This window comes from Chroicocephalus ridibundus, chromosome 5 (genome assembly GCF_963924245.1).
Source record: "Chroicocephalus ridibundus chromosome 5, bChrRid1.1, whole genome shotgun sequence".
NCBI lineage: Eukaryota > Metazoa > Chordata > Aves > Charadriiformes > Laridae > Chroicocephalus > Chroicocephalus ridibundus.
The window spans coordinates 7,052,722-7,068,087 of NC_086288.1; the positions used below are offsets into that span (position 1 = coordinate 7,052,722).

Consider the following 15,366-nt stretch of genomic DNA (forward strand, 5'->3'; position numbering starts at 1 on the left):
GGGAGAGAACCTGCCTCGCGGGGAAACTCCAGTTTTGTTTTTTTGTTCCAGCTGGAGTTTTCTCTCCCGACCTGGGGCCAGACCGACGGCGCCGGGAAGGGGACGAGGACAAACCGCCGCTCCCCCGCTGGGCCCCATCCCCGCCAGGGAAGGGCTCCTCCTCAGCGGGGGGGACCCCAGCCCGCCTGGCTGCTGTGCTCAGCCCGGCGCCGCCGCGAAGCTGTGCCGGAGCAGGGCCTTTTCTTCTCCTCCTACAACAAAAACAGCTGTTTAGTCTTCTTTTTCCTTTTTTTTGAGTGTCCCCGCGGGTGGAGAGTCGCTATCCTTGCCCGTTCCCCCCCACCCCACCCCCCCGGCCGCGCGTAGTGGTACATCCCGCAGCGCTCGCCTGCCGGCGGGAGGCGGTGTCACCCGGAAGCGCTTCTTCGGCCGCGGCCGGAAGCGGCGGCGGTTTGTTTCTGGTCGGACCCGCCGGGGAGCTGCGCGTGCTTCCCGCCGCCAACCAAGCAGCTCATGGCTTTCAACTTCGGGGCGACGGCGGGCGCCGGTGCCGCCAACCCCACCGGTGAGCGCGGAGGGGCCCGGGCGGGGCGGGGCGGGGCGGGTGGTGGCGGTGGAGCCTTTTTCCTCTCGCCGACGGCGGCGGGAGGCGCGCGTGCCCCCCCGCCAATGAGATCCGCGTCCCTTCAGCGGCGGGAGGCGCGCGTGCCCCCCCGCCAATGAGATGCGCGGCCCCCTCAGCGGCGGGAGGCACGGGCGGCCCCCCTCAGCGCCATTCGGCGTCTCCTCAGCGGCGGGCGGGAGGCCGGTCCCCTCGGCCGGGCTTTGGTCGCCTCTTGTCGGCGGAGCCGGTGAGACGCGAGCTCCCCGCGCTGCTTTCTCCCGCCCGCCTTCGGTCAAACGCTGTCCCCAGCGGGTTTTGTTCGTGTTTTTGTTTGTTTTTTTTTTTTTTTCTTTTTCTGGCTTGAACACCTGCGCAGGGGTGGCCTCTGCGTGTCGGGAGGCGTCCAGGGCTTGATCCCGCAGAAAGAGGAGTCGGTCGCTCTTAGGGCGCTTGTGGTGATGCACGGCGGTGCCTGGTTCGTGCTGCCAGCTCACTGGGCTCATCGCTTTTAATGGCAGTAGCGTGTCTGCTTGGATGAGATGCGCTTGGAAGTTAATTTTTGAGCAGTGTAAAAGACAATGTTTGATTTGTAAAGGAAGAAAGACATTTTCTCTCTTATTGTTTTATTGCTGTCAGTTGGCTGTCAGTCTTGATGAAATGTGAGCCAGAGCTGTCCTTTTTCTCACTTAGTAAAATAAGTCTTTTGTTGGCTCTTAGAGTAGACCATCTGAATAAGCCCTTTGGACCGGCCTCATCTTCACTGCGGTTAGCCTGGGCAATACTGTTTGGGCTTTCCCTCTGATTCTGGATGGTTTAGACGCAGACTTTCTGGCCCCATCTTAAAGTAAAAAGATAATCTTGTGCTGCTTGGACACTGTTATTGGCTAACATAAGAGGGAATTCTGGGATCATACCCCAGGACTTCCCGTTGTCTGTCTGTCTGTCTACCGTGAACGTTTTCTCAGCTACTCCTGGGGAGGGAATTGGGGAGCCGCTGTATTAGCCCATTTTTCTTAGCACTGAAAAACGTGGATGCATCAGGTAAGACACCAGCAGGCGCTGGATATGACAGATTTTGTGAATGTAACTCGAATAAGTCAGCCCTAGAGTATTTGAGGCACGCATGGTGCCTCAGCCGCTGGAGTTGTAATTTGTCATTATTTTGCTCTCGCTGCTCATATGTGTGTATGATATTAGCATGAAGATGGTTTATTCTTGCCTTCCTGATAGCTTATGAAATAACTACGCTACTATCAGCTTGATTCAGCTGCATCTGTACTAATGTAACTATCTTAGGCGACTAAAATTGCTCTTATCAGGAATGTTGAATCACATCAATGTTTTCATCTGTAGCTTTGAATTAAGATGGGAGAAGCATTAGTTGCTTTAGTTGAAAAACGATATGCTTACAGCAGTGATGATGGGAGAGTGGGTTAAACAGAAAGCTTTTAACTGTCCTCCTTGTGTTCAATAAATGGTGTTTAGTATCTTACTCTTGTTTTTAACTATGCCTGTCTCGTCCATGGTGATGGGAAAATATTTTAGCTTTTCTTTCCTGAACCTAGCTTTTAATTAGAACTAATGTTACCTTGCTCTTTTTCTGCTTCCCGCTTGTCAGGATTTGGTGGGCTTGAAACTACAAACTCCACTGCCAGTGGGTTTAATTTTGGGGGTTTCGGATTAACTGCTAATCCTGCAGTGAATTTTAATATTGGGAATTTCGGTGTTTCCACTACCTCAACTCCACCATTCAATTTTGGTAACAGTCTGGCAAGTGCAGGTAGATAATGCATAAATACTTGTTCTGTAATAAATGTTAATAGCAGGGGTCCAAGAATTACATTCCTAACTGAGAATCTAGGCTTAGTACTAATCTTCATATCCAGTGAAGCCTGGAGATAAAAGCTCTGGAAGTGCAATGGGTTTGAGAGCCATAGGCTTGTGGGGTTTTTTGCCTATTAAATTTTCAAGAAATAGCTGTTGAGGAAAAATAAAGATGTACCAAATACTCAGTCTCGGAACTGGAAATGAATTGTGGTAACCTACCAGTCTGACCCCGTCTAAAATTGAGCCTAGATTCCCCAGCAAAATGGCAACATCAATTCTCCATTCAGATCCAGGCAATCATGAACAATTGCAGAGCTGGTCCCTAAGGCCACGTTTCCTGACATGAGATTCTTGGACTACTGCAGTCATGTTTTTCATCTTCCCCTGTGTCTCCTCATTGGCCTTCCGTTGGCTGTCATGAATGCACTACACCTCAATAGTTTCTGTGGAGAAACAAATTTTATACGATCAGCACAAAATGAACAGCCCTCGCTGTGATCTCTGTTTCCTAAAGGCCGTTCTGCACCCTGAAGTAGCACGCATCCCAGGCTCTCGCTAAGAGATTCTCTTACGCTTCTGGGAGGGTCTTGTGCATGATGTGTGCACTGGGTATCGGTTAAGAAAACCGTTCATGGACCCATGTAGATGCATCAGTTCTGAGCGATCAGCCAATATAATTTCAAGTTAAGTCTCTTCTGTTTCATACAAAAATGCTGAACTGTATGGATTTCTAACGCTTTTACTCGTGTAGAATTAGCCTGTGGGGGTCTTGTTGCCGCTGCTCGTATAGGAATTATATTCATTCCACAGTGTCATTGCTCCCTGTGTTAGCGTACTCTTACCTGTTTTGCGCACTCGAGGGTCTGGGTTTGGTTTTATTTGGTATGAACACCATTGGACTGTTTCTTCAGCTGAATTTGAACTACTCCAGAAGAGAACCTGGATACTTGATTTTGTTTAGCAATTTGCACTCTTAGATCCTTTTGCAAGAAAGGATAACTAAAGTTCTGTGAGTACAAAACTACCTAAAAATTGTGTCATCTGATGGTACTCCTGCTAGGGTTTCTCACTTGCTGGTAGGATTGAAACTGTAACGTTAAAGGTAAAAACTTCTTATATCCACTCGCATTAACATGTTTGGTGAATGAAAATAAAATGCAATCGCACGTCAGCTGTGGTTTAAGCTTTTCATTTTGTATGTGTACTAGAGGATGGTAAGCGTAGTAGGTCTAAAGAGACTTTGGTCGGTGGGGTTTTTTTTCTATTGACATGTGAGTTAGCACTGGCAGCATCTTTTTGATAAATCCTTTATAGCAGTCTTCATTTGAATGCATGTAAAAACGGTTTGAAATGGAGAAAACTTAGTTCTCCCGGGCTAGTCAGATGTCCACAGGCTGCACCTTGGGCCAGTGGTGCGAACTCTGCACCATAGCAAAGAGATTGTGGGGTGGCATCCAGCACTTGCACAGCCTCATGCGCTGGAGGGTGTCCAGGCCGGTAGCTGCCCTGTATATCAGAGCACGTCTTCTAAGGGGGCAAATGGGAAGATGGGTTCTTGGGACTTTCTCTGGCACAGTGGAGCTCAGGTTCTCACTTAGGTCTCCTGCTAGCCAGTGACCGGTTTTCCTGAAAATCTGTGGAAGACTGAGTGCTTTTGCACCTGTCTTCCTCTGATAGTGGCTGAACCTCAAAATGAGATTTAATGGGGAGGATAATAGGGAAACTAGGCTTAAAGATAACACCTGGTAGAATTTCACCTGTGTGTAGAAGGAAATCTGCTGTGACAGCATTCCCATGTAGGCACAGCAATTGTGTGCACCCTGGCCTCAGGCTTTACTCGATATGTTTCTATTTTTGCTCTTAAGAGGTTAGAAATGTTTAAAAAGCTCACAGAACATCAGATGATTGTTTATTAAACACTTGGCAACAACATTGACTAGAAGTACTCCTGAGAATGAATTTAAAAAATACTATTATTAGTTGTGTCTGTCACTAAGGAAAGCAAGTCCTGCTGGTAGAGAAACAGGATGTTAGTTAACTGCTGCTTTTGTTTTTTTTTGGTTGGTTTTTTCTTTTTTTTTTTTTTTTTTTTTTTGCTTTCTTGGCACACCGTAGATGTATTGGCTTTCTGGTTCATGTTTTCTCCCCCATTTCCTCGGACAATGAACTTGATACCCATGATCAATGTGAGCTACATGCTTGTAACATAATACATCCATCTGTCAACATCTCTTCTCATAACACCCCTTGAAGCGTGCAGTTTATTGTCATGTTACGCACAGCTGCCACTCACAACATGCCATCAGCCTTACTTGCAAACTTTGTTTGTTAGGTGCTTTTGGAGGATTTGGGACAACTACCACCACTGCGGCACCAGCATTCAGTTTTTCTGCTCCCACCAATACAGGCACCAGCGGTAAGAGAGCACAAGCCTGAAAGTATTTGCCCTTCACAATCATGTTTTGCGTTTCACAGGTACTATTCTGCTCTTTCTCTCAATAATTCTTTGCTTATTTCCCCAGGGCTCTTTGGTGCTACCCAGAACAAAGGCTTTGGCTTTGGTACTAGTTTTGGCACAGGAACTGGAACTGGCTTGGGTAGTGGGTTGGGAACGGGGCTGGGCTTTGGATGCTTTGGTACCCAGCAGCAACAGACCAGTAAGTATGGCCTTCTCTTCATTTACCCCTTCTTTAGTAATGAAAGCATAAGACTGCAACAGGTGCACAAGTAGTGGGACAGAAGTATATTATGAAAGGAGGCTGTTACACTTAACCCTTGACTGATGGAGACTTCTCAGAAATTTGGCTTTTGAAATGCCTACGTTTGCAGCCCTTGCCTTTTTCTTAAACTAGAGCTCAAGCAAGTTTCTGAGCTTCACCCCTGAGTTTCCAGCAGCGATATTCACCCTTTTAGTTTGGCAGTGGTAGGAAGAGTAGTTATGGAATTGATGTTGGCAGTCGTGGCATTACTAGAAAGAGGACAAAAACAGTGTTGAATTTAGTTTAAATGTGAGTTGGATAACAGCCAGCTGCAGGCTCGGAGTTCACTGAATTTATAATAACAAATGTACCCTTCAGATTTAGACATTGAAGGGGCCAGATGATGTCGTGGGTGAATATAGACATCTTATTTAAAGAAAAAAGAATAAATCTTTTCTTCTAACTCAGCATTGGGGAACTTCCGTTGCTGATGAAGATTGGGTGTAAAAAGACACTTTTAAAAAACATTATCTGATACCGATTTACTTTTTCTGTGCATTTATTTTGCTTCTCAACACGTGCAAAGACATGATACCAATGATACGCAGATGGAACGTGTAAGCAAGCAAGTCTGTCTTGGTTGGTAAAGGAGTTTATTTGTTTTTCTTCATCCAACGCAGCATTAGGAGGCGGCTTGTTCAGCCAGCCTGCTCAGACACCTGCCCAGTCGAACCAGCTCATCAATACAGCCAGTGCCCTCTCGGCTCCGACACTCTTAGGAGATGAGAGAGATGCTATTTTGGCAAAATGGAACCAGCTTCAGGCCTTCTGGGGAACAGGCAAAGGGTACTTCAACAATAACATTGCCCCAGTGGAGTTCACGCAGGAAAACCCCTTTTGCAGGTTTAAGGTACGGAATTGTTCAGCTGCCCGCAAACAGTTCTGAAGCAGTTACTCTGCTTGCTGAGCATCTCGTGAGCGTTAAATCGGATTTTGTTACTGTTAAGAGTATTGTGAAATAGCATTTTTCCAGGCAATGTACACAGTTCTGATGTATGCTAATTAAAAGGTTTGAAGATGTATAGTTGCTGGAAATTTGGATGATTTTGAGCTGCTAGATATTGAGTGCATATGTGGATCGTGATACTAACCTTTTTCTATGATAGCATTCAGACTATTGCGTGTGTAGCTGGAGCCCATCTCTGGAAATGAATTTTAACGTGTATTTGTTCAGGTTACAATATTAGAGAAACTATTTAAAATAACTTTCACATCTGAAATAAATTGTTAACATCTGGAATAAGAACTTCAGGGTCTTGCTTCATTGTTTTGCCTACATGAGAAAAACCCTCTATGAACCGTGCATACTATTTTAAATAGACTGGCCTTCAGCTTTCTTCTGCCTTTATCCTTGCCAGTGCTAAAGCTGACTCTGTTCCTTGTATGATATGGTCAGCAGTTCCAGATCTTGCTTCTCATGTCAGCAAGAATATGTAGCTCTTCATCCTCCGCAAATCTCGTGCCTGCTGACTTTCTTGCTGAGCTTCAGACTTGAAAGTGGATTTGGGTCAGGCCTGGTGATACCCTCCGTTCCCAAGCTGATTCTTTGAAGTGCAAACTTTCTAACCCGAATGTAGGTTAATACCTAATTAAGACTAGTTTTATAAAATCTTTGCAGCAACTGAGTGCCTGCATAACAAACGTTTGGCTTCTGTTGTGTTACCTTTTTAGGTGTTACCTTGAATGTTTTGTTGATAATGCACCTGAAAGCTTACTTCCCTGGAAGTTGTCGCCTGAAAGGGCTTTAGAGTTTTCTGGGCTTTGAAAAATAGCAAAGTATAAATTGTGTGATGCAAAATTGGTTATTTTAGAGTTTTATTTACTAAAAGTATAAGTTTTCCTTTCGAGTTAGGCGATGACACAGGTTTACTTTTGTCCCTGTGGCTTGGATATTACTAATGCCGTTACGAATTCACATACCTTAAGTGAAATACTGGAGAGTTTGATGTATGCCAGCAATGGCGGATGCCAAAGAAAAACAGTGGAGAAGCTGGTAGCGCAGGTACGGGAGCAAAGAGTCATAAGCTGGTTTGGTTTGTTGCCTCTGTAAGCATCAGACATCTGATAAGAATGAAGCATTACCCGAAGGGTTTCACAGGTGTTCAAGGAATCCACTTGTACACAACTCCAGCTCTAGAACAAATGAGAAGCATGCAGAACCAAGAAAAGTGTGCTTCTAGGGTATGTGATACGGGCTGTCATTTGAAGGACCACAGTGAAGTAAAACATCTGTTACAGTTTGAAAATAATTAATTGCATATGGAAATTGTGAAAGATTTATTGATTTATTTTAGACAGAAATACCAGGGGAGCTGTGTTTGTGTGGCCTTAGTACCACTTTGCACATAATGAGATTTAGTCTTCCGTGTACTGGCAAGTCTTTCTCAACAGTGTGGGCCTCTTTGACAATTACGAAAGTGAAAGGGATGTGCTCAAAACCAAATTCTTCCTTAGCTGTCGGTGTTGTGCTCCATGACAGGATGGCCCAACCTCAGAAGGCTGATTCTGCAAGGCTCACCATCACAGGGAATTAACCTCTGCTGACAAAGACCAGGCTCTTGGGCACATCCCCCAGTGATATGTTGGTGCGACAGTTCGGAGGCAAGATGAGATGGAAACTGCCGCTCTGTTTTTTTGCTTAAAATGAGTGAACAGTTTGGGTCTTTCATACAAGTCGTGTGGAGTTTCACGGGAGCTAACAGGGTTTTTTCTGAAATGGGGAAAGCACGCTGTTGCTTAGTACAGGTGGCATCAAGTGTTCCTGTATTAGATTATGATGTTGAATTAAACAGCTAACCTTACTACACCTTTATCACAGCAAGGATAAAGATTAACATTAAACTTTATAAGCAGCTGTACAAAGAAACCGTGACACTTGCTAACACAAGGGAAACCAGCTGTCCCAAATTCTTGTGTGGGGAGCCTTACCTCATTTCTGTCTTAGTAGTAGAAATAGTTCGTGTCCGTATTTTGAGTTGTATTGCCAGGCAAACTGTCCGGATATACAGTAGGAAAATGCTAAGGAATCTGTAAATGTTTACGGTTGCCTTATCTTTCAACAAGGTTATGTCAGTAACAGTTTTTCGTTCAGACAGCTGGAAATATAATGTTGTAAAACTCTTCTGGAATTTTAGTAATTTTTCTATATTAAAGTCTGGTCCTCTGGTTCCTTTTGCAACTTAGAAAAAGTGTACATTTGTAAAATGTTGCTGACTGATATCAGCTCTGATGTAGCATAAATGCCCTGCTGAGCTGGCATCTCCCAATCCGTAGCACTTTCTTTTTTTTTTTTTTTTTTTTTTAAATATGGGGAGTGGATATTTACAAAAGTTTTGTAAACACCTGAACTGTTTCAAAAACTACTCTATTGGTGGCCTTGTGAGAGAATGTTTTAAAGTGGGATTGATTTTATGTTTCTCAATCTCTGAATATGTTGTAGCTTAAATTTTGAGCCAGTTGCTCTAAAAATTGAGAGGTTTAGCCTCTTTTGTTAAGTAATATATCCCCGGGTTTTGTTTATTCATTTGCAGGCTGTGGGTTACAGTTTAATGCCCAACAACAAAGATGAAGATGGCCTCGTGGTCTTGGTCTTTAACAGAAAAGAAACAGATATTCGAAGCCAGCAGCAGCAGCTTGTAGAATCGCTACACAAAATTCTGGGGGGAAACCAGACCCTCACTGTCAACGTAGAAGGTGTTAAAACGATGCCAGATGACCAGTATGTGAACTTTACACAGTTTTGTGGTTTTTTTCTGGTATTGCTTGTTATAAAGGGTAGGCACTTAGTCTACTCTGTCTTTCTTTCTCCTTGATTTTAGATCTGTTCATCCTGAGTTTGATTTCGTGTCTCTCATTCCTTCGTGTTGCTTTTTCTTAAGGCCTTAAGTCCAGTATCTTTCCTGTGTATGTTACTTAGTTCTGCTGGAGCACACAGCTGAGTACCTCAGCTCGGGTCAGGAAATAAGCTTCTCTAGACCCTGCCCAGCAGCAAAAATTGGAGATAAGGATTTTAACCATGAGGGTGGGATGAATACTGAATGTTTTCGGAGCTGTGAGGTATTCTTCACTTGGCCATGTGTAAGGTGGAAGAGCATTGGGATGTTTAATAGTAGGATCTTTGCAGTGTTTCCTATCACAAACATTTGTTTCAGTGGGAAAGCTGTTCCAAGGCTGCTGTCTACTTTGACTTGTCTAGGGGCCTCAGCCTAGTCTGAACTTCAGACCTTCAGCCTTCTGCCTCAAGTACTTCAGTACGCTGACATTTCTGCTTCTTACTTTCACGCAGTTTGTTCATTCTGTTTTAAAAACCAAAGGTTTTAGGTTATTCTTGATGTATCACCATGTAATGTGGTTGTTAAAACTGGCGGGGGAGAGAATGTAATTTTGTAGGGTATTATTTACAGCTTTTCCTCTTCCTTGCTGTGTAAAACCCTGCGTTTACTGGTACTTTATAGGTCAGTTAGCTAAAGGAAGTTAACAGTCAGCTGGGAGAAGGAGTAACTTCGATTTAGGGCTGTTTCTCATTGTGTTAGTTCCTGTACGCTGCTTTTTCTGACAGTATGCGCTTTGTCTTGCACAGGACAGAAGTGATCATTTACGTTGTTGAGCGCTCGCCCAATGGCACTTCAAGGAGAGTTCCCGCAACGACCCTCTACGCCCACTTTGAACAAGCCAACATAAAATCGTCCTTGCAGCAGCTGGGGGTCAGCCTCTCCATGGCCAGGACAGAGCTGTCCCCAGCACAAGTCAAACAGCTCCTGCAGAACCCTCCTGCCGGTATGTGGTCTGGGGCTGCGCAAGGGCACCGCCGGGCCCCTGATGGGACTTTTTTGGGTCTCTGGGGAAAAATACAGGTGTCAGCCCGCTGGAAAACACCTTTTAAAACTGCAAGAGTTTCCAAGGCGCTCTGACAGACATACTAATGTAGTGGTTTTAATTACAGCCAGTCTTCCCACTGAAGTGCAATGTAGTTCACCAAGACAGTTAGGGTTTATCAGTAATATGCCGCACAACGCCATACTACATGATTTAGTCATCATAAATCGCTTCAACTTGTCCAATTAAAAAAAAAAGTTAAATATCAGAATAATCATGTCCTATATTCACTTCCTAATTTACAGGGGAGGTCACTTAGCCTGTGTATGGGGCCACAGATAGTATGTATACAGCTTTGTTTTAGAGTTCTTTAGTGCCATTCGTGCCATTTCATAGGATAATTGTGGCTTATTTTCTACGTCTAGAGAGTACCACATGGAGTACTTGCAGTGAACTCCCTGCAGTGGGTCAGGGAAAGCAGCCTGTGGTTTCCAGCAGGCAATAAGTAGCATGTTCAGTAAGACCATAAGTTTAAAAACACAGCAAAGGTTGTGATACCTGGACTGCAAAAAGAACTTGGCCTACTCTTGCAAAAAAGTCAGAGACAAGCAGCAGTGTTTTCCAGCTGCGTCGGGAAGAAGTAGTTGCTCTGGGCACAAGCGAGCTGGCTTTCCTTAATGTTGGAGGTGTATCACAAGGCCTGTGTAACAGCAGTTGGGCGCAGCTTGACTTGAGAAAGAAGCTGATTTATAGGCTGGCTAATCAAGCAGTAAGATGTGCAAGAAGATGTATTAGTGCTAAGCTCTAGAGAAGCAGTCATGCCTCAAGAGATGAGTTTTGGTATAAAGATAGTAAGTTTTATGAGGAATGACCTGGAGTGTTGTGCAATGAAGAATGTTGTTCTAGCTGACTGTTCTGGTCTCTTTAAATGGGCCTGAAATTGTTAAATTACCAGCCCCCCCCCCTTTTTTTTTTTTCTTTTTTCCTGTCTCTCTCTGGTCAGAAAGTCAATTGTTTCCCTATCAGTGTTGTCTTGTTTTTTTCCTAACATCCCTAGGTATCGGCGTTTTATACAGTGATCTGATTTGTAGTAAGGTTTGGAGAATGTAATAAGTTGCATCATGATGTTGATATACACGTACAATTGGGCTGCTTTTATTTTACATATTTACCTGTTGAAACAGTTCGTGGCAAAGCAAGAAACTGTTCTGTCAACAGATAAAATCCTTAGGCGAATCATGTTAGGAACCATGATAATTCCTACTGGGACTATTTTGCCAACTGGTTTGGTACTTTGATCGCTTAATTACTGATTTTTAATTTTATTTTATTTTTTAATACAATAAGCAACTTGAAGAGGAAAGATGACCCAAGTGTAGCATACAGTGGAAAAGATGGGAATTTTTCCCCTTGAAGTACGGATTGTCTGATTTGGTCACCTGTGGTTGTTCCTTTCAAAACAGCAGAAGTGCTTGACAGCCTTTTGAACTGAACTTACTGCCACAGTCAAGGACCAAGACTTTTAAGAACTACCCTGTTTTAATTAACCTCAATTTATATAGCAGTTGTTCATGTTAGCAGAGTTCAGAGGGCTTGTGTATTTCCTAGTATTTTTCCTGCTTAATAGCTGTAAGATGTGGTATCTGTTCAACTTCCGGACTTAAAACTTGTTTGGTTGGTTTTTTTAAGGTGTCGATCCTATTATATGGGAACAAGCTAAAGTTGACAATCCTGATCCTGACAAGTAAGTCTAGTAGTCTGTCCGAGTATTACAGTAAGACTTGGAAAGGGGAGAAATATTTAATATTGTGTAGTACCCTTCAGGTAAGTTGTAAGAAACTTATTCTGTAATAACTTTGTCAAGTGCCGATCTCATTTGAAGCAGTGAGGATTACTAGAAATGCCTGTCTAATCCCTTTACCCGTTCGGGCGCTTAAGGGTTGTCAGGATAAAGAGCCTTACTTCCATTATTTCGAGTTGTGGTGTCCTTCATTATACAGACTAGTTGTTGGGACGGTTTTTTTGTAACCATTATGGTTTTTTCTCTTTGTTTCTGCAGCTGAAACTAATGTGCTCTTGTACCCTCCAGTGGTTACAGATAATTTAAGATGATTCCTTTATGAAAAAGGAATAAGTTGTTAGGAATAGTGAGGACCGTAGAACTTAACGAATAAGATATGCTTATGTGTTATCTTAATTTATAATAGGTCAAGATCATTTGTAACTTTAGAGTATATTACTAATTATTAATCCATACCACATGTCTAATATAAAAGTGTGTTGAAGGAAATATTTGTATTCTTGTAGGCTTATTCCTGTGCCAATGGTGGGTTTCAAGGAACTGTTGAGAAGATTGAAGGTCCAAGATCAGATGACCAAACAGCATCAAACTCGATTAGATGTAAGGTTTCTCAGCTTTATCGTGTCTGCTTGCTGTTGACAAAGGATGTGCCATTAAATGAGCCTCCCCCTGTGCCTCCTATGTGTAGAAAACTGAAAATGGAACCACGTGCACGGGACTGTGACTCTTTATCACTATTTCTTAATACATTTCTTAATTACATTTTTTGGCCTAAACCTGAGCAGTATGTTTTGGCTTTGGTTTTTTCAGGTTCAAGCTTGCTGTGTTGTTATAAGCTAATTCAAACCAGCTGGATTAAGTTGCACTGGCACAGACTCTAATTTGGGTACCCACTTCTAAGGTGCCTTCTGAAAATCCCAGTTGCATATGAAAATAAATAGAAACCAGAACAGTGGCCGTCTAGCAAAAAGCTTTCTGAAAGCCTCTTTGATGAGGATGCTAAGTTGCTGGACTGAGTACCGTTTTGAAACTCAAGGTTTCAAATTAGGACTAATGTATTCTGTTATCAGAAACTCTTATGACTTGCGGCTGACTCGATCTCCTCCTGTGCAGATAATATCAGAAGATATCAGTGAGCTGCAGAAAAACCAAACGACAACTATGGCAAAAATTGCGCAGTACAAAAGGAAACTGATGGCGCTTTCTCACAGAACATTACAGGTAACACGGATAGTCTAAATAACTCGTTCTGACACACACTCTGGTGCCAGACAGCAAACTGAGACGGGGCAGGATGACCTGTGCCGTCTTGTGCATGGCCTATGTTGAAAATGAAATTCTGACTTCATCGAAACGGTATTGCTTTAAGTAGTAGGCAGAGCTGTCAGGGAAAGCTTCAAGTGTGCAGCGTGTCTTCCTGCTTTGGGAACTTTCTCTCTCACTTACTCAGAAGCCATGGGACCGCGCTAAGGTCTCAGAGCAGCAGACTAAAAGACAGAACTAATCGGATGAGAGACATGCTGCAGGAAGGGCAAAAAGACACGTGGAAGGGCTAGTGGGGAAAGAGGTGGGCAAAGTGTTCTCTAATGAACCTCAAAGGCTTCTTTTGTAGGTGTTAATAAAGCAGGAGATCCAAAGGAAAAGTGGTTATGCCATTCAAGCAGATGAAGAGCAGCTTCGTGTACAGTTAGATACAATTCAGTGTGAACTTAACGCACCTACACAGTTCAAGGTGAGTAGTTTAAAGAACTTTGCCACAACTCTGGTTTTGTTTCCTGACAAAAGAATGTAAGTTTTCTAAACGGTGCATATCTATTTGTTATGGAAGGATTTCAGAAGAGAAGCACAGAAGAGAAGTTACTAAGTTGTAGCATCAGGTTCTTTGCTGCATGACTGATAGGTATTTAAGTATTTTTGAGTTCTTAGAAGTATTGGAGTTGCTTGCTTTTTGCATGTCTTCCAAAAAAAATTAAAGAATTAAAAGTGGATTTAGAGTGGAAGAGTGGCATATGCTTTCTGCGCTGGTGACTTGAGGAGTGGTACATGCTGGAGCTCTGACAGATGAGAGCGAGTTGCATTTGATTTAAGCCCGTTTGTCTTCTCAGGGCAGACTGAATGAGCTCATGTCCCAGATCAGGATGCAAAACCACTTTGGAACAGTGCGGGCTGAAGAGCGCTATTACATAGATGCAGACCTCTTAAGGGAAATCAAACAAGTAAGTATTACTGGGTAGAATCCTGGGATACTCTTTGAACTTCATAATTTAAGCCAGCTACACGCTGACTTGGGAGCTCTATCTAGATTGTCATGTTTTTGTAATTGTTCAGTGATTAAGTCCTTTTTATTGCTCTCAGTGACAGTGCATCAAGGTGTTTTACAGAGCCATTCTATGCACTTAAGCTATGAGTGCAGAAAATGCTGGTTTTCCTTATTCCAAAGAAATTATGCTAGACTTTTCAATGATGTGCCAAGGCCACCGGCCATGGCACCTTTGGGAAATATTACGTAAAATTTGTGAAGTATACTTATGCTGGTTTTTGAACTATCTGCAGCATCTGAAGCAGCAGCAAGAAGGCCTGAGTCACCTAATTAGCATTATAAAGGATGATTTGGAGGACATCAAACTTATAGAACATGGGCTGAACGAGAGCATCCCCATCAGAGGAGGAGTCTTCAGTTGACGTGGTGGATGCTGCTGCTGGGCTTATACAGAACATGTTACTCAAGTTCATGGTTCACCTTCCAAGGCTAAAACTGTTGAGGTAAAATAAAACACGTATCTTCTCGGAGCAATGGTATTTTGGCTGTTATCTTTAGAATTAGCAAAGCCTTTTCAAAGCTTTTGAACTTGACCTTTGGAAGGTTTATATTTTATAAAGCTGTATATGCTTTAATAAAAGAAGGAAAACTGAATCTGTTCAGATACTGGTTTACTATAAAACTATATGTACTATTGTACATTTTTTCTTTTTTTTTTTTCCTTTTTTTACAACAGCATAGTGCTAGAAATGCAGTGCTGAGGGACTTGTTCCACTCGTGACTTCAGTTGTGGAAAGCTTAGCCTACTTCCATGTTTTTGTCAAAACAATCAAGTAACATCGTTATGTAAACAGCTAATTTAAATCATTACAGATATGTATGTTGCTGTAACTGTCTCTGTCTCTGCAATACAAGTAGTTTACTGGGGCAAGCTGCAGGAAGTTTATGTTTCCAGTTTCTGTCCTTTCTTTGGCCTGCAACGATCTGAAGGTTATGGTTTTACCACGTTACGTATGTGTATTACACAGAGCTTTGCTGCCTCATAAATAACAACAGAATGTCTAGGTGTTGTCTTCTGCCTTTTTTTTAATTGCCAGAGAGTAATAAATTCAGTCTGACTTTGTAATAACTTGTGGATGGTGTTGGCTCTTTCTCAGCTACATCAGCAAAGAAGGGACACGCTCCAGGCACGCCAGGTACCAGCTACCACACCTGATAACACAGGTCTGCTTGGTAGCCTCAGTCTTCAAACTAAAATACAAAGTCATGTCCCTTAGATCCTACCTGGGACCAAGTACTG

At 43.1% G+C, this 15,366-nt stretch overlaps 1 protein-coding gene across 2 annotated transcripts; it reads left to right on the forward strand.

Moving 5' to 3' along the window:
* The first annotated feature begins 437 nt into the window (after window positions 1-437).
* Window positions 438-15,130, forward strand: NUP54 (nucleoporin 54). Of its 2 annotated transcripts, XM_063336532.1 has the most exons (13): window positions 440-565; window positions 2,223-2,384; window positions 4,764-4,847; window positions 4,954-5,088; window positions 5,811-6,040; window positions 8,721-8,908; window positions 9,770-9,966; window positions 11,695-11,749; window positions 12,313-12,406; window positions 12,920-13,027; window positions 13,419-13,538; window positions 13,912-14,022; window positions 14,360-15,130. In XM_063336532.1, exons 1-13 carry the CDS (start codon window positions 514-516, stop codon window positions 14,486-14,488), a joined length of 1,665 nt encoding a protein of 554 aa, XP_063192602.1. In that variant the 5' UTR covers window positions 440-513; the 3' UTR covers window positions 14,489-15,130. The 2 variants fall into 2 exon arrangements, with proteins under 2 accessions (XP_063192603.1, XP_063192602.1); XM_063336533.1 differs by lacking the exon at window positions 2,223-2,384 and having other exon boundaries at window positions 438-565.
* Window positions 15,131-15,366: the final 236 nt, after the last annotated feature.

Excerpts from the sequence above, each read along its gene's own strand:
- NUP54 (XM_063336532.1), top strand. The coding sequence starts at position 514 with ATGGCTTTCAACTTCGGGGCGACGGCGGGCGCCGGTGCCGCCAACCCC. Across the intron at positions 566-2,222 it reads CGGTGCCGCCAACCCCACCG|GATTTGGTGGGCTTGAAACT; the intron begins GTGAGCGCGGAG and ends CCCGCTTGTCAG. Across the intron at positions 13,539-13,911 it reads ACGCACCTACACAGTTCAAG|GGCAGACTGAATGAGCTCAT; the intron begins GTGAGTAGTTTA and ends TTGTCTTCTCAG.